Here is a 25,256-nt window from a genome sequence, read left to right as displayed (position 1 = left end):
AAAATTTGTGCACTCGGGGAGGGAGGGGGTCCCTCAGCCCAGCCTGTGCCCTCTTGCAGTCTGGGACCCCTCAGGGGATGACCACCTGCTGGCTTAGGCCCGCTCCCCGGGGGATTGGGCCTAAGATGGCAATCAGACATCCCTCTGGCAGCCCGGCAGCCCTCAGGGGATGTCCACTTGCCAGTGGGGAGCAGGCCTAAACTGCAGTCGGACATCCTTAGCACTGCTGAGAAGGCAGGAGAGGCTCCCGCCACCACTGCTGTACTGGCAGCCATCAGCCTGGCTTGTGGCTGAGCAGAGCTCCTCCCATGTGAGAGCGCCCTGACCACCAGAGGGCAGCTCCTGCAATAAGAGTCTGCCCCCTGGTGGTCAGTGTGTGTCATAGTGACCAGTCATTCCCAGTCTTTCTGCTGTTAGGGTCAGTTTGCATATTACCCTTTTACTATATAGGATAGAGGCCTGGTGCACAGGTGGGGGCTGGCTGGTTTGCCCTGAAGGGTGTCCCGGATCAGGGTGGGGGTCCCGCTTGGGTGCCTGGCCAGCCTGGATGAGGGGATGATGGCTGTTTGCAGCTGGTCACACCCCCTTCAGGGTGGGGGTTCCCACTGGGGTGCCTGTCCAGTCTGGGTGAAGGGCTGAGGGCCGTTTTCAGGCTGGCGGGTGACTGAAGCTCCCAACCTCTCCTTTTTTTCTTTTTTTTTTTTTTAATTCTGGGATTTATTTACCTTCTATGGCTATCACTGGAACTGAGAGCCAGCTTTAGCTCTGAGGCTCTGCTCCAGCTCTGAGACCTTGCTGCTGAAAGCAGGTATCTGGCTTTGTTTGGGTTCTATAATTGTAACACTGTTGCGGTCCTGCTCGCTCCAGCTCTGACAGCTGGAAGCAGGTTTCTGGGGATTGATTAGCTTCTATAATTGCAACATTGCTTCTTAGACTGCAGCTCAGAGGCCGGCAGCAGCAGGCGGGGAACCTTGGCTTCCTCCGTCACTGGAGCAAGCAAGCCTCCTGTTCGCTTCAGCTGCCTGACTGCCGGCCGCCATCTTGGTTGGCAGTTAATTTGCATATCTCACTGATTAGCCAATGGGAAGGGTAGCGAAGTTACGGTTAATTACCATGTTTCTCTATTATTGGATAGGATTACCTTTTGCATTATTCTCCATACAAACACCTGTAAACCCACTTTTGCTCCTCCTGGTATAAGGGTCAAATAAATAAATAAATAAATTGTTTTTTAGTAAATTGAGGCCTGTCGTAAAATGTGCAGTTCTTATGTGTTCACTGCCATGCATTTTGGCAGTTTTATACACTCATGTAACTGCCACCCCAAATAAGAACACCCCCCTCATCCCAGAATCCCCCATGGAATGTTCTAGATCTTGTTCTATGCCCCAGCTTTTGGGCTTTGAGAGATCTTTCTTTTTCCGACTGCTCTGCCTCAATATCTAGGGGTCAAATGCCTTAGTCCTCTTTAGTCAAAAGTGCCTGAATGGCTCCAAGGGTTTTCTCTCAGCTCTCCTGCCCTGCCTCCCATCTTAGGAAAGGGGCTTTCTTGCATTTGGTGGAGACTCTGGGTCTAAGAGGGGATTTCTTGCAGCAATCTTATCTAACCTCCGGCCTTCTCTATGCTACCCGGGCACATGGCAAAGACTGTGAGAAAGTTTGGTGGGTGGATACAGGCTCCATTTATGCCTGGGGCCCCTCAGAATCCTAACCGGCAGTTAGGCAGCTATTAAAAATTCATTTAAAGTTTGTTTTATTTCTCCTTACCTCCACCTGTAGTTGCTTTATCTTCCACCTGCTACTCTGCCAAGGGTGAGGCAGCTTTTGAAGGTTTTGTAACTTTTGGTAATTTATTTAGGGTTCTTTGCATCCTCATCTCTGGTGGATGTTTAAAAATTATGATTTTATAGCTTATCCAGCTGTGACGGTATCCTGCAACTTCCTGAATCTTAACTAATTAGTTTTGATATTTTACAATAATGCATATAATACAGACAAGTGAAGCTCAAATGCATCCTGTCCATCATAAAATAAGATTGTAGATTACTGCAAATCTGACTCACCCACTGCAGGAAAGAACCCTAAATGAGTACATGTTCTATTTAACCTTGAGACTTTTATTTATAGCATTACCATCATTTATATATATTTAAAAAGGCATATGTTTTACCAGTCTATACTCAAAGAGAGCAATGTAGAATTTTTAATTTTTCAATTTTTTTCCCTTATTATATTACCCAGAAAAGCATATCATGTCTACATGGAGATGCTGTTAATCATGGGACTAAGAAGTATTATAGTCTCATATATTCTGCTTGGCAGCCAGACATGAAAGCAAAAGTGCTTTGATTTGATATACCTTCTGGGCAATTCGAGGAGTGAACATTTATTTCAATAGGAAATGGAATGTCATGTTTATCTTCTTGTGCGTAGCATCCTTATGCTTTTCTCTCATTGAGAAAGATAAGTGTAGGAACCACTCTGTCCTTAAATCTCCTTGAAGATTACATGTGCCTAGTGCCTAGTTTTTAAACTATTATGGAACATGTAAAATGTGCACTAAAGTAGAGAGCATAGCACAGTGAAACCCACATACATATGACCTAGCTTCATTCTGCCCGTCCTCTCTCATCTAGCCCCCACTTTTGTGATTGGAGAGGATGCTATAGTATTTTAAATTTTGAAATTAATATTTTAGTATACATTCTACTTTTAAGAGTTAGAAACAAATCCACTTAATATAAACAGGGTCTCTAGAAGATGAGATCCAGATAAATAGACTAAAATCTTCTTCTATGAGCTTGACCTCAGTTAAGACCACCAGAAACTGGATCCCATTTCCTTTACTTTTTTTTCTCACTTTCCATTTACACGGACAGTCTGCTTTGACCCACCTGGTCCACTCACTGTCAGTCCCTCCACATGGTGAGAACTCAGTAAGGTTTGAATAAAGGACTTAATGGATAAGTGAATGAAGCATTGTGTGTAAGCAAGAAAAGATCTTCATCGTTTCACGTACGTGTGTATAGTTTTCACTTCAACCTGAATCTCTGTAAGAAAATCAATAAAACTTCCTGTTGGGATTGTTTGAATGCAGCCAACCTCTTTGGGAACTCTAGTTATAAAAAAGCATTCTGGCCCTGGCTGGGTGGCTTAGTTGGAGCCTCATCCCATACACCAAAAGGTTGTGGGCACATACCTAGGTTGCCGGTTCGATCCCAGGTTGGGCCCATATAGGGAAGCAACTAATGGATGTTTCTCACTCACATTGATTTTTTTTTAAAATTCTCTTTCACTCTTTTTCTCCCTTTCTCTCTCTTTAAAATAAAAATCAATAAAAACATATCCTCAGGTGGCAATTGCAAAAAAAAGTCATTCTGCCGATATAAAAGACCCTAACTGAAATTATAGTAAATATTTGCTGATTTTAAAACAAAGAAATGTTACCTATCATGACCTCTAAACTTTAAATGTATTCTGCTGAAAACATCCATTTGCAGAAATTTGAAAAAACAAAATGAGACATGGTTAATCAACTCTCAGGAGCAGAATTTGATAAAGGAGTAATTATGCAATTCAGGTGTTTTTAAGTTGAAGCTAATATAGAAAAAATATTTCAGGGAATGATTTAGAGTTTATTTTTGTTGTTACTGTAAAAGAGAAGTGTGAGCACTTTACATTTGAGTTCTATAAAAATATAGCACATTTCCTGTCCAGAAAGTCTTCTTTTATATGTATGATCTTTTTTGACTAGATCACTCCTATTAACATATCAAGAGAATTCATTGTACAGTAAATGGTACTGAGGATGCATTTGGTTTGAGGTAGAATTCTTGCTTCCAAAAGACAGGAGAAATTTCCCTTTCCACACTTATTTGCAAGGTATCCTCAAATAGCTCTTCTGTTTACACATAATATACCTATTAGCTCTGTACCCAAGAGGAAGTCCAATATCATGGTGTTGGCAGATTCAGTATCTGGTGCGGATGTGCTTTCTACCTCATAGACAGCCTTCTCCTCACTATGTCCTCATATGGCAGAAGGGGCAAGGGAGCTCTCTGGAAGGACACTAATCCCATTCATGAAGGCTCCACCTCCATCACATAGGGAATTAGGTTTCAACATTGAGTTTTAGGGGAGCCCAAATATTCAGTCAGTAGCACCCCATTAGTGTGGTCAGTAATTGGCTTCAGGAGGGTATAACATTCCAGGTGAGGTAGCTCTGACTTAGGCTGAAGGTAGTTCTCTAGAGAAGGAGGGAGCTGTGAGCTGGTTGAGGCTAAAACTCAGAGCAGCTGGGGGTGGGTGCACTGGCCTATTCATTACCTTAGCAAAAGGATTCTCCTGAATAGCAGAAACAGAAAATAGGAATAGGAGTGAGCTGTTCTTGAGAAGCACAACACTGACAACATGACAGCAACTTATGAGAAGGAAATTTGAAATTGACCTTTGAGCTTGAGGCCATGTAATGTAGGGCTGGATGGATATCCCATACACAACACCACAGCCCATTACCGCATGTTCCAATGAGGGATGCTCATGATGCAGACCTGGAGTCAACAAGAAAAAAAGCTATATTTTATCAGGATGTACATTGAAAAAGTAGGGCCCATCAACATTTTATAGTTGGATTCCTTAATTTTCCACCTCTAGTTATTTAGAAAACAAATAGCTCATTTGTGAAAATGTTGGGTAAATGAGTAGTTAACAATATATACTAACTTTTAGTGCATTAAAAGCTTGAAGCATAAGGAGCTGCTCACTACAAAAGTAAGTACTTTTGAACAACCGTGTTTCAGACTCTCACATTTTGAGACAGGATATTGTGCCTCAGTTTACTCTCAGGAAGACTGATGGGGAAGAAGGACTTGGTTTGTTTCGGTTGAACAAATAGGTGACTGTTAGGTTGTCGCTCAAAGTAGGTAACAGACTGTGACATTCTCATTGTATTTTCAATAACTGCCAGCCTCCTGGGCACCCGTACTTGTTATCCCATTAACATCTCACCCAGTTTCACCCTGCAAAGATGGCCTTCAGACCGTTGTTCAGTGACTTTTAGCATAATCCCTATTGGCCCCTCAAGTAGAAAAGCTTTTGATATGTCAGTGTGCTCTAGAAAAATGTTAATGTTTTTCTTCTTCAGTACTACAATGCTACCTTTGACTGGGCACTTTTGTCGAAGAAGGAGTGTTTGAAACATGGAGGCCAGCTCGTGGGGAGCAACTGCGATTTTGTTCCTGATGTCACACTCATGTCTTTCATCCTCTTTTTGGGCACCTACACCACTTCCATGGCTCTGAAAAAATTCAAAACCAGTCGTTATTTTCCAACCATGGTAAGTACTTGAGCTTTAAATAATTTTCATTGAATTTACACTGTATCAACAATGATACAATTTTATGTAAGGAAAAGGGCACCTGTAATTCAACCTTTCCAATGTAATTTTGTGCATTTAAAAATTTGCTTTCCAGTCTTTTTCCATATGCATATGTATTTTTAAAATAATTATAGTCCAGCTTTGAAAAACCTTCCATGGATTTTGCTCACATAATTCTGTCATAAATTCTGACTGTCATAATTCTGACTGTACTAAAATGAAAAAAATGGAGCATGTTGTACGTAAAAATTCACAAGTTAAAGAAAATATCTTTTAAATCCATAGTGTTTGAGTATGGAAGCAAAAACTCATTTCATATTAATCAGGAATTTTGATGTAGAATTTCTTGCTCATCAGATGTCCAATTGAGTATTTTAGTAGTTAAATTATGAGCCGTGGGAGAAAACTTCAACTGTGTTGTTACACAAGTATTGGCATAAGATATGAGTGTTATCTTAGCCAAACTTTCCATCCCATAATAATGAATGTCATGGTATGGAAAAACAGATGATTGAGTTGAGTTGTGCAGACATCCTGTCTCCCATTAATATGCTTGGTTGAACATAAAGTCACAACTGTGATTCTTTGAGACAGTACAAGATAAGATCAACATTTAGATAATGGCATTTTGTGTGTGTGTGTGTGTGTGTGTGTGTGTGTGTGTTTCACCTGAAGAATAAAACTAAGATAATCCCTTGTTTCACAGTTCAGTTCTCAGTGTTTAGGATGTCAGTAATTCTTAGGTAATTTTGATAATACCTGATTTTTATCAGTGAACTGCTCTATACTGGAATTTCATGAAATCTTTTCTCTCGTGTTTTGTGTACAAGGAGTGGAAGAACTTAAAAGGCATGAGATGCATTTGAGGAAGTTCCTTTTTTCAATGCCTATGAAATGAAACTTAAAATTAATACTTTGACTCTTTGATTCTTCTTATAAAATTGAAAATAAAGGGGTAGGTTGGTCATTGTCTTAGTCTATTTGAGGTACTGTAACAGAATGCTATAGAATTGGAGGCTTATAAACAACAGACATTTATTTCTTACAATTCTGGAGGCTGGGAAATCCAAGATTAGAAGCCATCATGGTTGGGTGAAGGCCCTGTTTCTGGTTCATAGCCATCGCTTTTTTGCTGTGTCCTCATGTGGTCAAAGGGCTAGGAATCAGTTTGGTGTCTCTTTAATAAAAATACTAATCTCATTCATAAAGGCTTCACCCTTATGACCTAAGCACAATCCAAGGGTCCACCTCCTAATACTATCTTCTTTGGGGGTTAGGATTTCAATATATGGACTTTGGGGGGGACACACATTCAGACCACTGCTATAAATGAAATGTTTTGAACTAGTTTACCCAAGGAATGAAAAATTTCCACAAAGTTGAAATGTAGAAAGAAGTATTCAACTTAATCTGCCTAAAATCGACACCACAAACTGGTGGTCCACAGGCAGAATTTAGCCCCCAGCCATTCTTTATTTGTACACACACATACACATACTTCAGGCCTTAGGGGTCTGTACTTCGCAGGTAGTTATTGTCCTCACAACTCTGTATTGTCTAAGACTTGACTACTTCACACATTCAGATTAACTGCCTGTCCCTGAAGATGTTTCAGCTTGTAGCACCTTCACACACTGGGAAATATGCTTACTTGACCTACCTCTTCAATGGTGAAAGTTTCCTGTAGAACAGATTCTTGAGGAAAGGTCTTTTAGGATGATTTCTTCTCTACTGAGGCTTTTTTCTTTATTAATTATTAATTCACTGAGCAACTTGGGAATCATCATCCACTTTCCAAAGTCTGATATTTAGACATAGCCGGTGTAAAAGTGAAAACTTTATGAAGCAATCGTAATTAACAGAATAAACTAATTTCAACCTTAAGATGAATGGAGATAATTTTAACTGTCTATATAGACATTACCTCTTTTCTTCCAGCAATAATTTCAAAATTGAAAATAGCTCTTCAGATTTAAAGAAACTTTTCCCTTAGGAGAATCCAAGCAGGTAATTTCTCAGCCATTGATAAATGCTCTTGAAAAAGTCGTGAATATGTGAAAATAGAATAATGATGCATTTGTAGTTACAGTTCCTGTTAAGAAGATTCCAACATAGTTGAGAATTGTATATACCAAATCATACAGTAAACAGGAGGAGAACACATGTTATTTCTAAGAAGCAATGTTCAAGTGTGTGGGCTTTCAGACTTTCCTCTTCTTACTTCACATGTGCAGCTAAATAGTTGCAATACATACATAAATTCACACATATATACATGAATAATAAGTAAAAAAATTTGCTTGTTCATTTGCCAACATATGTTTTTAGTTAAGCCAGGGTGGGGAACGTCCGGCACTCAAGCCTTATAAGGCCCATGAAATCCTTTCATCTGGCCATGCCAAGGCATTAGGTGTGAGTTAATTAATTGTTTGATCAAATATAGCAGGCTAATTTTTAAGTTGATAATTTTGTATGGCCCGAGAATGATGTTATAAATATCTAAATAGCCGGTGGCAGAAAAAAGGTTCCCACCCCTGATTTAAGCTGTCATTTAGAAGGATGGTCTCAATAGGGTAGGAGCAGATAGGTTTATAGATTCTTACACTTACATATTATATTCTACAATTAAAAATTATATGCTTAAACATGATAAATTAGATAGTCCTTGATTGTTGATACAATAACTAAGCCTGTTACTGCTTTCTCACTCACACCGACAAGAAACCTCTGAAATCTCCAAATGTTAATACTAGATGGCAGTACCCTGGTCTTACAAAACACACTATTTTTCTGTAGCCTTCACAGTCATGTCTCTTTCGTACTCATTTCAAAACATTTGTATGAATTATTAATCAGTTAAGACTGTAAACTGGTGGAAAGCTGTTGTACTTCTATTTTATTCCTCACATATCCATTAGCATAATGCCGGATGCATATTAGGTACTTAATACTTGACTCATGGAAACTAGTCAAGTAGATACGTGCTAAGAAAAGAGCACAGATGTAGGAACACAAAAGCTGTAGAGTCCAGTTCCAGCACTGCCATTGGCTAACATGTACCCTTTCCTAGCAAACTGTGGACTTAGGTGAGGTTAAGTTTAGGGAAACCACAGGGAGAGTGTAGTGTCCAGTGCTCATAGCAGTGGGGTTGTTACTATCCCAGCCCAAAGGATGTGGAAAGGAAGTTGCCGGGGTCCAACCCCAGCAGGTCCAGGGGTTCCCAAAGGTGCAGACGGAGTTGGCGAAGAAGGAAGGACACGGAGACAGCGTTCAGTTGATCAGCAGCCTAGCCAGGATCTCTAGCCCGGATCTCCAGCCAAGTTCTGGTCTGGATCTCCAGAGAGGTTCTGCTGTTTATTGTCTTGTTACATCAGTATTTATCCCAGTTGATTTTAATCCTGTCAATTTCTATTACAAAGGTTAGGGCGTTTCTTATCTCCATTCCAGGGAGTAAAGATTATGTAGCTTAAGCATGATTGTTTGTAGTGATTAACTACCCGCCTGGCACTTAGTTAAGGAGTTTCATCCCCTCCCTGACTTCAGGGAAAAATTCCTACCTGGGGAAACAACCTTTCTCGGAGAGGTGACCTTGGTTAAAACACACAGCGCTAAGGGGAGCAAACATATTAAGAACAGTATGCTATATGCCGGAACCGGTTTGGCTCAGTGGATAGAGCGTCGGCCTTCGGACTGAAAGGTCCCGGGTTCGATTCCGGTCAGGGGCATGTATCTGGGTTGCGGGCATATCCCCAGTAGGAGATGTGCAGGAGGCAGCTGATCGATGTTTCTCTCTCATTGATGTTTCTAACTCTCTATCTCTCTCCCTTCCTCTCTGTAAAAAATCAATAAAATATATTAAAAAAAAAAAAAAAAAGAACAGTATGCTATATACTCCAGGTCCCTTGAAACATATGCTGTGCAGATGTTTCTTTCCTGCAGCGACTGTGTCAAGCAGCAAGGATGGACCGGCTTCCGGCAGGAAGTGGCTGCTGGAACCTGGAAGAAGAGAGAAGGGTAGAGAGAGCTGTCTTGAGAGGCACTGTGACCTTGGATAGAGAGATGTAGCCAGTGTGAGGCAGCCTCACTGGAATACAGTGAAGGGAATCAGTACTCTGATCTCTCGCTTTCCTCTGTTGGCCTGTCCAGATTGCCATGGACTAAATCCATCTGGAATCCATAGAGCAAGGGAGCTCATTGTAGACCACATAGGTCAGCCTCACAATGCAGAGAGCATGGTGGAAAGGCATAGAACATAGATCTGTTTTGACAAAAGATGGTGTCTATTGCATTTGCCTCTCCAAGTTTTTTTTTTAAGTCAAATTAACCTCATTACAGTCCCCTAAATTATCCCGCTATAATCTCTTTCCTTTACACTTATACTTCTGTTTCCCTAGTTCAGTTTCTCATTACTTTGCCTAGACCAGAGTCAGTTACCCATGCAATCCATCAGTATGAACACTTAAGATGAAAGAATTCTCCTTTGCTAGTCTGGCTCTCAGAAATTCAATTTGTATATCAGTCATTTCCAGAGAATCCGAATGCTCAGTAGATGTGGGTGGAATTTCAGTATTCCATCATGCCTCTGTTCTTGTTGGAGGGATGCATCAGTCTACTGTCTCACACAGTTACTGGTCTGTTACATCAGCCTCAAGTCTTTAGTCAAAGTCTTTCAGTATCAAAACATCACAGCTTAATCTGTGATCTCCTGTGGCAGATGGCTCAGGGAATTAAACCTAAAATATTCTTCCAGAATCCCATTCCAGCAAGTGACCATAAGCATGGAACAAAAATGCCATCACGGCACATCTGCTGGAAAAATGAAAGCAGAAGCTTAAAGACAGAGTAGAACTGTGATGAGTAGAATTTATAAAACTATAGAGCCCTCTGAATTAGGCAAAATTATTGGAACTTTTAATATGTCAAATTCAGTGTGGCCAGCTGATATATATAATTGACATGAAAATGCTGTTCTTAAGGAACTGTTTAATTTTCTTTTTTTCCTCTTAGACTAAGTAACAATTTAAACCCTCACATGAATTAATGTAATGGTAAGATTTTTATAGATAATGCATCCTAGTTGTAATAGTTATTTAAATAAATAAAGTCAGTAGATTCCAGGTGAAATTTATGAAACCTACATTTTATTTAGATGAAACTTGAGCAGAAAGTTCTTTGATGTCAGTATTTAGAAAACAAAACACTATTCTATATCATATAATATCGTATAATACTTTCAATATGGAAAAAATATTGTAACTTTGTGCTTGACACAATACTAGGACAAGTTAATTCATGGACCTAACACATAGTTGGAACTTTATATTTGTTGAATAAGTTAGATTTTTGGATTTTGAAATGATAATGACTCATTTTGATGCTTTTGCCACATTCATGGTTATGATCCCCTGTAGGGTCACACTTTGGTGCCTTCTTTGACTTAAGTAAGCTGATGGTGGTCGATGAGGACTGGCTTTATGGATGGCTTCAGAAATGTCAGTGAAAACATGAGCATTTTAGTTAGGTGATGCATTTGGTTTTTAGCCATATAATACACAGGAGAGACTAGAATTCCACAATTGACTTATATTTTTGGAAACATGTTTTTTGTTTGACATTTTGGCCTGTGACAATTCTATTAAAGTTTGATGTGTTTAGTTTATAAACAACTCTATAAAAATCAGGTGACACCTCTATTCTATTACCTTTTTTTCTCAGAAACTTTCTGATGAATGGTAAAAGCTGTCAAACAAAAATAAGTAATATATCAAGAAATAAGTAAAAAATAATGGGCATATATTGTATGTCTAGTGTTACTAATACTGGGTGACATTTGGCTGGTTATTGAAACTCATTCAGAAAATAACTTTGCTGTTAGTGAAAGAGAAACAGATTTTCAAATTCTTGTGTTATTTTGTGCCAAGAAATGTAATTTTTAAAGTCAAGGACACTTGATTTTAATTCAAAATTCTTTTCTATAAATGATTTTTTTTAACAGTGACAAAGGGATATTTAGGTGTAGATATAACATAATCCAGTAAACATTTGACAAAGATTACAACTACTTCAGTTCTTATGGACATTTGACAAAAAAAAAAAAAAAAAAAAATTAAAATAGTCAACTTAAGTTGACCCCTAAGAAAAATAAGGTTGGGAGCACTGATTGGCCATATCACTTTGTGAGAGCTTTAATGGCAGCATAAAGGCAGTGTGTGGACAGAAGAAGTAATTTGACCATGGTAGCTTGATGGCTCTAAGAACTCTCAGCTTACTTGTCCATCATGGAAAAGTCACCAGCATTGAAATCCATACCTTAACACAAAATGGTCTCCTACTCCATTTCCAGATTGTCTAATTTATAGCCATGACGTACGAATTTTTTTTTAATTTTTATTCCTTAATATAAAATATAAAACCATCTTTTATAGCCCAAAAACCCTTTATAGTAATGATTTTGGGGGATATACAAGACCCTATTAGAAGGTCAAGAAATTTTTATAATTAGGCCTAACCATTGAATTTTAGTGTTAGGACTTTGACTACCACCTAATCCAACGTTGCCACCTAATTCCTAACAAGTTTTCACCGGTGGGCTGCTTGAATCTTTTGGGGACAGGAACTTCAGGTCTCCGAAAGCATTCTTGATAGAAATATAGATCTGCCTTTCTACAGCCTCTATCTTCGGGGTCTGCTTCTCCCTCTGAAGCTACACAGGACATATTTAGTCTTTCCTAGGACACATTTCGCATCTTTGAAGAAGTTTCTTCCCACAACTTCTTGGGGACTACAGTCATTTTTCATGTGATGTGTTTGCAGACTCCTGTTCCTCTGTTTATACTGTTCTGGTTCAACTCCAGATTTTCAGTTTCAGTTTAGAATAAAGTGACCAGACCAGGCCATTGTATTTCCCATGAGATTTGATCATTTGCTTCTGTCACACACTCATTTGGTTCCTTGTTCTACTGCTCAGTTTTAAGGCAGGATGGAGGAAGAGGCCTGTGGTTGCTGAGGTCTCCTTAGCATCCCTGCTGAACCACTTTGTCAGGCCTACTCCCCTCTGTCCATGCTTGGAAAAACTTTTTTTTTTTTTTCTGGTAGATTTCCGTTGGCAAGTTCTAAGCCCCACCCAGATAAATTGTCCAAATGAATTCCCTTGTTTGTTCCCCCGAATCTCTCTGACTCTGGAACTTAAGGCATTAAAATCCTGGAGTCTAAATCAGACTTTCCTTTTATTGAATTCTAATTATAGTAGGTATTATTAATTCAAAGTACAGTGTATTATGATTGCTATACTGATGTCAGTGCTTATTTCTTTTACAGTGCTTTATAGCATTGGCTTCTAGGAGCTCAAATGTAAAAATTCTCATGGTATGGTGTGCCTTTTCATGATTGCCAAAAGGCACATATTTGTCTGGCTTACTTTTTGTTCATCTAGAATAAATGCTTTTTACACAGTTGCTTTTAGCATTTTCCAAGCACCATAATCATGAGAGGAGTTGACATCGCAAATTAATGTTTATTGAGGACCCACGGGGTGCCTGCTGCTCTAACAGCTCCATCCATGGGAACTGCTCTGCAGGCTCACAGCCTTTCCCCCAGTTAATGCAGGAGCAGCTGCAGGCCTCGCAAAGTGAAAACTGAGTGTCCTCTGTGGCTTCAGAGGAAACAAATTCATTTTCCCCCTGTAAATCAACCAGCTTCTCACTGTGGCGCCTCGATGATCATGACTCTCTTAATAATTAATAAAGTATCCTCCTTCATGAAGAATATGTTTATAATAGATTTATTAGGTTGTTTTGCCCAAGAACAAGAGAACAGTTTATGGCTATTTGAATTTCTTTTCCAATCCACACTTAATTTCTTCTTTGCTTTGGTAGTTTATTTTAGCTGGTTGCTTCTTACTGGATTAATTGAGATATTTTGTAATTAATTCTGCAGAGTCAGAAGTATTTTTTCTTTTTCTTTTTATAATGAAAAAGATGGTAAAAAATAAAGTAAAAAGTTCAAACCCAGGGTGATCTATCCTATATAATAAAAGAGAAACATGATAATTGGCGTACGACCGCTACCCTTCCCATTGGCTAATCAGGACAACATGCAAATTAACTGCCAGCCAAGATGGCGGCTGACAGCCAGGCAGCTTGAAACTAACATGAGGCTTGCTTGCTTCAGTGACGGAGGACTCCAACGTTCCCCGCCTGCCACTGCCGGCCTCTGAGCTGCAACTCTAAGCAACTATGTAACAAATATTGAAGCTAAACAAAACCCTAGAAACCTGCTTTAATCCGCCAGGCTTCAGCCAGCAGGATCGCAACATTGTAAGCAAAGGCCAGAAACCTACTTTCAGCAGTGGAGGCCTAAGAGCTGGAGCCAAGCCTCAAAGCTAAAGTTGGCCCAGAATAAAAAAAAAGAAAAAAGGAAAAAAGGAGCGGTTGGGAGCTTCAGTCACCCCCAGCCTGAAAACAGCCCTCAGCCCCTCACCCAGGCTGGCCAGGCACCCCAGTGGGGACCCCCACCCTGAAGGGTGTGTGACCAGCTGCAAACAGCCATCATCCCCTTACCCAGGCTGGCCAGGCATCCCAGTGGGGACCCCCACCCTGATCCAGGACACCCTTCAGGGCAAACCAGCCAGCACCCACCCGTGCACCAGGCCTCTACCCTATATAGTAAAAGGGTAATATGCCTCCCAGCACCGGGATCAGCGGAGCTGCAAGGCCTCCCAGCACCGGGATCAGCATGACAGGGGGCAGCGCCCAAACCCCCTGATCGCCCTGAGGCTCTGTGTGTGACAGGGGGCAGGGTCACAACTTCCCTATCCACCCTGCTCTGTTCGTGACAGGGGAAGGCACTTCAACCCCCTGATCAGCCCTGCTCTGTGCCTGATAGGGGAGAGCTCCCCAACCCCCTGATTGCCCTGCGGCTCTGTGTGTGACAGGGTGCGGCGCCCCAACCCCCTGATCGGCCTTGCTCTGTGTGTGACAGCGTGCGGCGCCCCAACCCCCCCCCCCGCACAGGCCCTGTTCTGTGTGTGATGGGGTAGAGCCATAACCTCCCCATCAGCCCTGCCCTGAGTGTGAGAGTTGCGGCACCCCAACCCCCTGATCGGCCCTGCTCTGTGGGTGATAGAGGGTGGCGCCCCAACCCCCTGATGGGCCCTGCTCTGTGTGTGACAGGGGGCAGAGCCCCAACCCCCTGATTGGCCCTGCTCTGTGCGTGACAGGGGGTGGAGCCGCAACCTCCCCATCGACCCTTCCTTGAGTGTGACAGGGGATGGTGCCCCAACTCCCCAATCGGCCCTACCCTGAGCATGACTGAGGGTGGAATCACAACCTCCCGATAGCCCTGCTCTGTGTATGACAGGGGGCGGCACCCCAACTCCCCAATCGGCCCTGCTCTGAGCCCAACCAGGGGCTGCACCTAGGGATTGGGCCTACCCTCTGCCACCCGGGAGCAGGCCTAAGCCAGCAGGTCGTTATCTCCGGAGGGGTCCCAGACTGCGAGAGGGCACAGGCCGGGCTGAGGGGCCCCCCTCCCCCCCGAGTGCACAAATTTTTGTGCACCGGGCCTCTCTCTCTCTCTCTCTCTCTCTCTCTCTCTCTATATATATATATATATATATATATATATATATATATAGAGAGAGAGAGAGAGAGAGAGAGAGAGAGAGAGAGATACAGTGACACATAAAAGGGTGCTATTTTGTAGTGTTTGAAAGAGATTAAGTTTGATGAAAATGAAAGGTAAAATAAATTTAAAAATGGAAGGAAATTCACATGTTTCTTTTCTAACTGTGTTTGCAAGTGTGAGAAGGGCTCAAAGAAAGCAATCCTTATTTCCTAAAGTCAGACTCAGAACTCCTATTACGCAGGTCCGGGAGTGTATCTGATCAGCTATATGTACTCCGTGCTTGACAGTTTTAGGATGCTTTCTGGTTCTGCTGTCAGTTTTGCCTCTTTCAGATTAAACTTCCTTTTTAGAGTAGGGTAGGACCTGAATGGTCTGCTAAAACAGCACCCCTAACTGCATCCTCTAATTAGAGCATATAGAGTTGAATACAAAAGTGGCCTGAGAAAAATCAATTTCCTTGACTATGAGTTTAAACTGGATCCAGTATCTTAGAAATGAATGTCTTACAATAAACACTCTGCAGGAGTGAATTCTGCTGTGACTGCCCTGAATTGTATAATTTAAGGGGGAGGAAAGGGAAATAGAAGTGTATTATACAGAACATATCACCCTGGCTGTGCTTTTTAATGAGGTTAAGCAACATTATTACCATTTATTGATGGACACTTAGCAAAACTGAGTATCTCTTCCCCCCATAAATTGTAAGAAATGTAATCCTGAAGGGTATTAGCATTTGTTCTTTTAGCTGCTTTTATACTTAAAATTCAGTAATACCACACTTGACATGAATGCCTTTGCCGAGGGGCTATCTCAGGTTTCTATATTGATATATAAATTTGGGAAATAATAACTATACTAAAATAGATAAACTATTTATTTATATTAGTTATTAGTTTTCCATGGAAGCAATATCAAATTACTACAAACATGATGGCTGAAAACAACTCAAATCTATTGTCTTAAGATCTGGAGGGTCAGAAGTGTGAAATGGGTCCACATGGGCTAAAACCAAGGTGCTGGCAGGGCTGTATTGTTTCTGAAAGCCCTAATGGAAAATGTATTTCCTTGCCTTTTCTGACTTCTAGCGACTGCCCACATTTCCAGGCTTGTGGCCCTTTTTCTCCATCTTCACAGCCAACAATGGCCTGTCCAGTCTTTCCCACCTGGTATCCCTCTGACACGGACTCTCCTGCCTCCCTCTTCCACTTATGAGCACCCTTGCGATTTCACTGGACCCACCATAATAATACCAGATCCTTTTTCCAATCTCCAGGTCAGCCGATTAGCAACCTTAATTCTCCCTAGTCATGTAATGTACGTACTCATAGGTTCCAGGAATTAGTGCATGGATATTCTTAGGGGGTATTATTCTTGCCTACACATCATCTGACCTAAATTTTAGTATGATTATGTTGGGTGATACCTTGGCAGTGTACTGAAGGAGGGGGGGGGAGCGGTGGTGTAGAAGCAGGAAGATGAGTTAGGTGCAGTGTTTGAAAGAGATCAAGTTAAGATAAAGTGGTGGCCTTAGGTGGTCATAGCAACAAAGGTGGTCATAGCAACAGAGGTGGAAGTAACAGGAGCCTGGATATGTTTTGAAGGCAATTTGCTGGCCTGGTAGGTATAGGATGTGAGAGAAACAGAAGAGTCACGTGGAATTTTTGGCCTAAGCATTAGGAAAAAATAAGTTGCCATTAATTCGGATGGAAAAAACAGCTGAAAGAGTAGGTTTAGGGGTTTAGTGTTCAGTTTATGGAAAGCTGAGAACGCCTCCTTTTTTAAAAAAAGGAGCACTGTCTTTTTAATAAAACGTTTTGAACATCTTCTGGTAGATCTGAGTTGTCAAGAAATTGGATTTACTGGATAAGGATTAGGAGGGTGATAAAGAAAAAATCAGTTTTTTTTGTTGTTGTTGTTTTTTTTTTTCCCTTTGCAATGATTTCTGTTATTTCAGTGATTTATAACCTACGGGACCAGGGAGGTTCTTGTAACATCTTAATATATTCCTGAAACTTCTTCCCATGACCACTTTTGCCAGATCATCCTGAATTGTGTCAACACTTGCACAAAACTTAAGAAATGGGTATTTCCAAACATAACACACTAATGTATGATGTTAATGATAGAGGGAATTATGACAGGAGGTGTATGGAACTCTCTCAACTATCTTCTCTCTTCTGTAAATCTAAAACTGTGCTAACAGATAAAGTTGATTGATTTAAAAAAGAGAGCAAAAGAAAGAAATGGGAGTTTTCTCCAGTATTGAGTCCCTAGAAAACATCATCTTTATGTAGAAATTAGCTCTGAGTGGCAGTTTCATGTTATTACTGGGTTTTTATTTCTTTTTTTAAAATTAAATCTTTATTGTTCAGATTATTACAGTTGTTCCTCTTTTTTCCCCCCATAGCTCCCCCCACCCGGTTCCCACCTGACCCTCTGCCCTTACCCCCCCCCACTGTTCTCATCCATAGGTGTACGATTTTTGTCCAGTCTCTTCCTGCACCCCCCACACCCCTTTCCCCCTGAGAATTGTCAGTCCATTCCCTTTCTATGCCCCTGATTCTATTATAGTCACCAGTTTATTCTGTTAAACAAATAAAGTTGATTGATTTAAAAAAGAGAGCAAAAGAAAGAAATGGGAGTTTTCTCCAGTATTGAGTCCCTAGAAAACATCTTCTTTCTGTAGAAATTAGCTCTGAGTGGCAGTTTCATGTTATTACTGGGTTTTTATTTCTTGTTTCTTGTATTTGAAGATTCTTTTTAAAGACTTCCTGACAGTGGATTACTTAGGTATTCCAGTGGTTTTGGCAGCCACGGAGGCCTGTGGAACTTGAAAAAAAACAATAATATATATATATTATTGATTTTTTACAGAGAGGAAGGGAGAGGAATAGAGAGTCAGAAACATCGATGAGAGAGAAACATTGATTCAGCTGCCTCCTGCACACCCCCCACTGGGGATGTGCCTGCAACCAAGGTACATGCCCTTGACCGGAATCGAACCTGGGACCCCCCCGCCCCCGGCACACACACACACACACACACACACACACACACACACACACAGTCTGCAGGCTGACACTCTATCCACTGAGCAAAACCGGTCAGGGCTAGTTAACATATATTAGGAGAGGTTATTATATTCCAGGTGTTATGTTAAGCACTTTCAGTGGCTTATCCTATTTAATTCTTAGAACAAACTGATGAAATTTTTAGGGATTATCTTATCTACATTTTGCAGGGGGAGTAATTGATGCTAAGAAAGGATAGGAAATAATGGTGCTGGAGTTCCAGCCCAGGTAACCTGACTATACAAGCTGCTTCTCCCTGCTGTACCATATTTTCTGCCCAAATTGATCCATGCCATCTATCTGTGCTTGAGATTATTGTGTGTGATTGGTATTAATTTGATACCAATAGGAGCTGGCTTTCTGCTCCTCTGTGTGTACTTCTCAAGAAAGCTAAACCTACCAGCATCCAGCTCTCCAAAAAGGAAAGGAATTTCTGGCCAAAAGGGCCATCTGTGGCCCTGCTGCTAGTTCGTACCAGGCTTCTGACACCTGGTAATGGTCACAGATTGATCCCTGCCTCAGCCTTCAGCATACATCCCACATCATCAAGTAATTTCGTGTTTCACTTCCGGTCCCATTGAACACCTGATGGATTGTGGCCCCTCCATCTTCAAAGCCAACAATGGCCTGTCTGACACTGCATCCCTCTGACACTGACTCTCCTGCCTCCCTCTTTCCTGCTACTCTTTTACAAGGCCCACTGCCCGGAGAACTGTGTAGCCACTCAGCCTATCAGTGATCTCTCTTCATCTGGCAGCACCAGAAAACTGACTGCTCACCCCGAGACAACTTGGTAACTGCTCAATCAGCCGTAGTTTTATCTAAAATTAGGAGCAGGCTTCCTTGTGAATGACTTGACTATAAGCTTCATGAGGCATGGATTGTGTCTGTTTGGTTCACTGTGATATTTCTAGTGCCAAGCAAAGTTTAGGTACCAAGTTCTTGTAGAATGATCGTATTGTGCACTACTATGTGTAAGTACCTTATAGGGAAACTCAGGTGTCTTTGCTCTAGTAATGCTCTTAGGCTGTTGTCTGTGCCACTAAACACCACAGAGGAACAGCCAACCAACTAAATAACCCTACACTCCCCTGCTGACTTAGAAATGGCCATTCCTCACCTACTCCATAAGAAAGGTTTGGGTTTAAGGCTACATCCCATAAAGCCCCAGCCCTTGTCCTGACCAGGTACTTAGTTTAAAGGTGTTGATTAATGGCAATCACACTTAACAGTGGAGAACAGATATTTCACATATTGGAGATTTTAAGGACTAATCTAGAGTGAAAAGTATTTTCTTTGAAAAAGTTAGTGAAGCCATCAATTTTCCATCTGCCATCACTTTACATTTCTCTGAGGTCTTGAGTCTACTCAATGGACTGGAACTCATCTATGTTTTTGTGCAGGTTTTTATAATATGCCCTGAGATTTCATCCTTGTCCAGGTCTCTTTTGTGCTGCAAAACAAGAAAAGTGTTGATACAGTATTTCAGGGATATATTACCTTTGACTTCTCGCCCAATGCATGCACTTACACTGATCTGTTCTGTGGGATTAGATTACTTTTGACCAGGTGACAGAGTGATGCAAAAACAATTTAAAATATAATCTCTCTGCAGTATAACTGCTCCTTTCACTTGTTGATGAAATTGTTCCTATAAACTGTTAGCAAATACACACTTCTTCATTCAATTCAAATATGGGCAAATATGTGGATCCAATGCTAAACAGTCCTGGTTTCTTTTTTATTTCCCCAGGCAAGAAAACTGATCAGTGACTTTGCCATCATCTTGTCCATTCTCATCTTTTGTGTAACAGATGCCCTGGTAGGTGTGGATACTCCAAAATTAATTGTGCCAAGTGAGTTCAAGGTAGGTGAACGTCTGTCTTTTGGTCATTCCTAGAACCCTTTGGCTTTCTTTGCTTCCCCCTATTATTCTAGTTTGTCATATCTGTCCTTAGTTAGTTTTGTACAATTATCCATTTCTTTACATATTTAAAAAATGTTCTCTTGATAGGCACATGTATATATTTACCCATTTCTTTATTAAAATTAAGTGTCTGAACGATATATGCAAAGATTACATTGATTTTTATGAAAAATACCTTATGACAACATTACAAACTCTGCTTTATACTTTTAGAGTATTTTAAAATATTCAGAGTATTTTCATACAACTCATCACTTTGACCCATATAATAATTCTAGGATGCAATGTATCGTCATTCTTATTTTATGAAATTGATTTTTAAGCTCAAAAAATTAAGTCAAATACCCACAATTACATTACTGCTTCAGTGATCTTTTTCTGTTACCAAACTACCTGCCATGTAAATACATATTTATGTATAATGCGAATTTTAATTATTACAAAGAAGATACAGGAATTATTCATTTTATATTGTTGGTATTTGCAGGCCCAATAGCTAAAATTTACATTTCAGTCATTCTTAATATTTCATACCTAAGTTTCCATTATAAGTTTTTTACCTATTTTCTAGAACACTTAACCTTTTTTTCCATCATGGAGACCATATACTTGCTAAGAAAAACTAAATTAACTATAGTTTTAGCTTAGTAACTACTCAGTGAGGAAGGGATATCTATGTTATAGCAAATAGAATATGTTTGCATTATCTCTTCCATCACATATTCATTAGCAAAGAAAAGTTCTCATGCATTTAATCATTAGTTCATTTAAGCCAACATGTACAGGATGTGTGCTTTGAGTTAGGCTCTATATTGGATATTTGTAATGCATCGACGAGCAAGACAAAGTTACTTTCCTTACAAGCTCACAACCTGGTAAAGGTAGTAAAATCTGGATAAATTCAGTGATGGAGTTATGAGCAAGTAAGAGGAAAAACAGAAATATCTTCAGAGGAGAAGTGAGACTTTTTTGATAGTAAATACAGAGAAAATAATCCATAGCTAGGATTTTATTTTAGTTTACTTACATTGTTTAAAGTCAGAATAAAGGATAGGATTTTTTTGTAGTAGAGATATATGATCTGCTGATAGACGATAGATTGGGAACTAGAAGAATAACTGTATTTTTTCATTTTCTGTGGTATTTCTGAGGATTTAACCAATTATCCTGGGTTATTTTTCATATATAAAATAAACACTAGAGTGTTCAAATAAGTTTGACTATAACATAAAAGTATTTGTAGCTTTTTATATATTATATTATAAAGTCATTATAATGTGGCAATATTAGAAACAACTTCAGTGTAATTGCTCAAGTCCATGGACAAAGGTCATGGTAGTTTTGTAATTTCTTGCCTATCTCTTTACCGAATATCACATCTGGGTTTTTTTCTTATGGCCCGCCCTTAAACTTAAATTCCTTTCTTCCATATTGAGTCCTTATCTTAGATCTTTTTTTTCACCGGATCTATATTCTTAGTCTCCTTCATTTAAAATACTGCCTTAAAAATCAGCTCCTTTAGGGAACGTTTGGTGAATAATCTTCTTTGTCCAGTTTATCCATAAAACTCTTTCCATTTTTTGTGTTGGCTCTCCAAAATTAAAAGTGTTGATTTTTCACAAAGTGGTATGTATTCATATTGGTTGTTTTCTCTCTTCTTCAAGCCAACGAGTCCGAACCGCGGTTGGTTTGTCCCACCGTTTGGCAAAAACCCCTGGTGGGTGTACCTGGCAGCTGCTATCCCCGCTTTGTTGGTCACCATTCTCATTTTCATGGACCAGCAAATCACAGCTGTGATTGTAAACAGGAAGGAGCATAAACTCAAGGTAAACGTTTGTAATAATGGTTATCGTTTCCTTCTCCTTTCTTTGAAGTACTTGCAAACAAATATCAGTTCAAATTAAGATGCTTTGATTGGGAGTTATATTATAACCACTGTTCCTGGCAGAGTCATAGGTCACCATGTGTTGACACATTTCCTCAATATAATACTTTAGGGAGATTTCATTTAAATCCAAAGAAGTTGTTTCATATTGTATTTCCTTAGCCGCTGAAGAGAACAATTTCAGCACCAAACCCAGTTGTCGATTTATGGTTGGGAATATCTTTGGGGATTACTTTTTTTTTTTTTCTCTTATGAAATTACATCTCGTGGAAAGACCAAGAAAGGCATGTATTCCCATTGATAACATTACAAGCTCTGCTTTATACTTTTGGGTTTTCTGTTGTTGTTGTTGACCAATTTAGTATGCTGTGTTTACAGATCTTTGTTTTATTTCCCCTGTGCTCCTAGGATTGACCTCCTGTTCACAGAGTTCAGAAGGTCATTCTAATCCAGTCTTACACCCTTAAGGACTCCCATGATCTTTCAGGGCAGGCTTGGACTCCAGGGCTTGCTGACTGTAGATTTCCTCTTTCTTGTTGCCATTGTTTTTTTATGTCTAGTTGTTTCTCTGACTTTCTGTCTGGTAGCCATGATTCGTATAAAATATTTTCTGTATCTGATGGAGCACTTTATGTTCTATACTGGGAGGGGTTCAGCATTGATTTAGTTTGAAAGACTGAAAATGGATGTTGACTAATATATTTTATTCTGAAAAAAATTTGCAAACACGATCTTCATTTTGATATATAGTTGGCCAGATTTTTATGTGTCTTTGGAGGTAAATAACTACTTTCATTTTGCTAAGTTTTCTTATTAATAAAAATCAGAATTTTGAATTTAGAAAATTTAGGATTGAAAAAAACAGAATTTTTAATTCTCCCATTCCCTGTAGAAAACATTGGAAAATCAAGGCCCATTAGGATTTACATCTTAGAAATAGGAGTTGAGTAGTAAATAGAAAATAATTTTTCGTCACTTTTGGAATTGCTTATTTGAAGTCATTCCTTTGCATGATAATGGTTATAGAGTAAGTGCCAGTCTTCTGACACAAATCTAATGATACTAGTGGAGATTTCATCGTGAATTAAAGGCTTTTCACTCTGGATATGGTTTTGTTCACATTTGTTAGTCAAGGAATGTGAAGATTGGAGAGATATTATCTAAAATTATAAAGGTCCCTGACTACTATGAAATTGAGTCCAGAGAGAAACCTGAAATAGTGAGGGAGATGGAAGCATTGTGATATTAAAAGCAGCATGGTTTTGGGTGGCATTTGCTTTGGCTCTGGGTCAAGTGGCACTGGCTGGCTGGCGGCTCTGTTTGGGATGGGATCCACCTTTCCACTCTGCTGCACAGCTCTGTCTTGATGTAGGAACGCCAGGGCACTTGGCTTTTCTTTTTTGGCCATCGTTTTGGTTAGTTTTCCCCACATTATCCTTGCAGAGCACTCCAAAGCAGACCAGGTTCAGCAAGGTCATGTCTTATCTAAGGTCATTCCCCGAATCATTGCAGAGACAAGAAGAGTGTCTGAACTTCAGATCACAAAGCAAGGGATACTTCTCACAAGGAAAGTGATTTTAAGTGTTATAGATAGGGTATGGGAGAGAGAAATAGTTTTGGATAGATATATATTAGGTGATTATAGCAATAAATTTTGTCTGATATTCTCTATAATAAAACCCTAAATTTTAATGTGTTTTCTTGGATAACTAAAAAATCTACCTTGCTTTCATTTTTTCCTTTTTATTCCTGCTATCAAAACTTAGATCCTTTTATTTCATGTCTAGAGTATTCTAATTGTTTAGCTAATTGTTTAGTTAATAACCAGTCTCTTTTGCTTCATTCTAAAAGCAATAAATTTTCTTTTAAGGGTGTTTTTAACCCTGGCTGGTGTGGCTCAGTTGGTTGAGCATCAACCCAGGCACCAAGAGGTGTCTGGTTAGACTCCCAATCAGGGCTCATGCCTGAGTTGCAGGTTTGATTCCTGGTAGAGGGAACAAGGCAACTGACCAATATTTCTCTCTCACATCTATGTTCCTCTCTCTTTCTCCCTCTTCTTTCCTCTCTCTGTAAAAATTAATTAAAATATTTTGTAAAAAGTGTTGTTCTTATATGTCAGTCCTCTATTTCTAAACCTTTATACCTTGGCCTCTAAATCTTTGCCCCTTGAAGAAAATCAATTTGCCTTAGCCTGGGATTTACTAGTAAGTCTCTTTGTGATATGATCTCAACCTAAATTTAAAATGATTCTCTTCACATACTGTACAATAATGTGGCCAAATTAATTTCTGGTTTCTCTTCAAGTCTGGCAGTTTTCTGCTAGTTATCCCACTCCTTAGTGATTACCATTTATCATGTATCATCAAAATCCTCACCATCCTTTAAGATACTCCAAATATAGCTGAAACCGGTTTGGCTCAGTGGATAGAGCGTCAGCCTGCAGACTGAAAGGTCCCAGGTTCGATTCCGGTCAAGGGCATGTACCTGGGTTGTGGGCACATTCCCAGTAGGAGATGTGCAGGAGGCAGCTGATCGATGTTTCTCTCTCATCGATGTTTCTAACTCTCTATCTCTCTCTCTTCCTCTATGTAAAAAATCAATAAAATATATATATATTTTTAAAAAGATACTCCAAATATAAACATTTCTTAGTGTAACCTTCACTCCTAATGTAATTTCTATTGTTTTTGTTTTTGCTCTTAGTAATTTTGTATTATTCTGTGGCACTGGTCACACAGTGTCTCGCAAGGTAGATATTTTGTGTACTTACCTTACTTCCTTTTCTGGGCCAACAGGTTTTTAAGCTAAAGACCATGTTTTAGTCCTGTTTTCCACTCTCATGTGGCCCATCACAATGATTGCCGTATGGCAGACTCAATAAATACGCATTGAAGAATTCTGTTATCTTGGGCCACATGGTTCTCAGAGGTGTTGCACTGTTTGAGATGGGTGATAACTGGAAACCATGCCAGCCCATCTCCAGTCCTCATAGTGAGTGCTTATAGTATTCCATACCTGTTTAGATGTCATCACTGCAGGAATTTTTGTGGGTTTTTTCTAAAACCCACTTTATCCTCTGTTCTTTTGGGTGTCTCTTTCGAACTTCTTTGAATGTGTATTTGGATTGCATGTAGTTTGTGTACAAATCTAAGTCCTCTCATCCTATTGTGAGCCCTTTGGTGGGAAGAACTATGTCATGGTTCTCAGTGTCCCTATAAACCTTTATTGTCTGGCTCATGGGAGCTCCTAGCGCGAATGCTTATTCTGTGTCTATGCATATGTGTATATTGCTCCTGACCCCTTTGTAATATTAACAGATGCAAACTTTCGATTGTTGGGCTAGTCTTTATCTCTCATAGTTTATTTCTGTAT

At 39.9% G+C, this 25,256-nt stretch overlaps 1 protein-coding gene across 5 annotated transcripts in view; it reads left to right on the top strand.

Annotated features, from left to right (window-relative positions):
- The window catches only part of SLC4A4 (solute carrier family 4 member 4), a 340,638-nt gene that overhangs the window by 287,295 nt on the left and 28,087 nt on the right, over positions 1-25,256 (top strand). For all 5 annotated transcript variants that reach the window (XM_059669116.1, XM_059669125.1, XM_059669135.1 and 2 more), the window contains 3 exons: positions 5,144-5,335; positions 19,826-19,939; positions 21,664-21,825. In XM_059669116.1, coding sequence (XP_059525099.1) covers positions 5,144-5,335; positions 19,826-19,939; positions 21,664-21,825 — 468 coding nt within the window. The remainder of the gene's footprint in view (positions 1-5,143; positions 5,336-19,825; positions 19,940-21,663; positions 21,826-25,256) is intronic.

Source organism: Myotis daubentonii, chromosome 1 (genome assembly GCF_963259705.1).
Source record: "Myotis daubentonii chromosome 1, mMyoDau2.1, whole genome shotgun sequence".
Taxonomy (NCBI): domain Eukaryota; kingdom Metazoa; phylum Chordata; class Mammalia; order Chiroptera; family Vespertilionidae; genus Myotis; species Myotis daubentonii.
The sequence above is the reverse complement of the archived record's forward strand: the minus strand, read 5'-3'. Positions and strand labels throughout refer to the sequence as shown.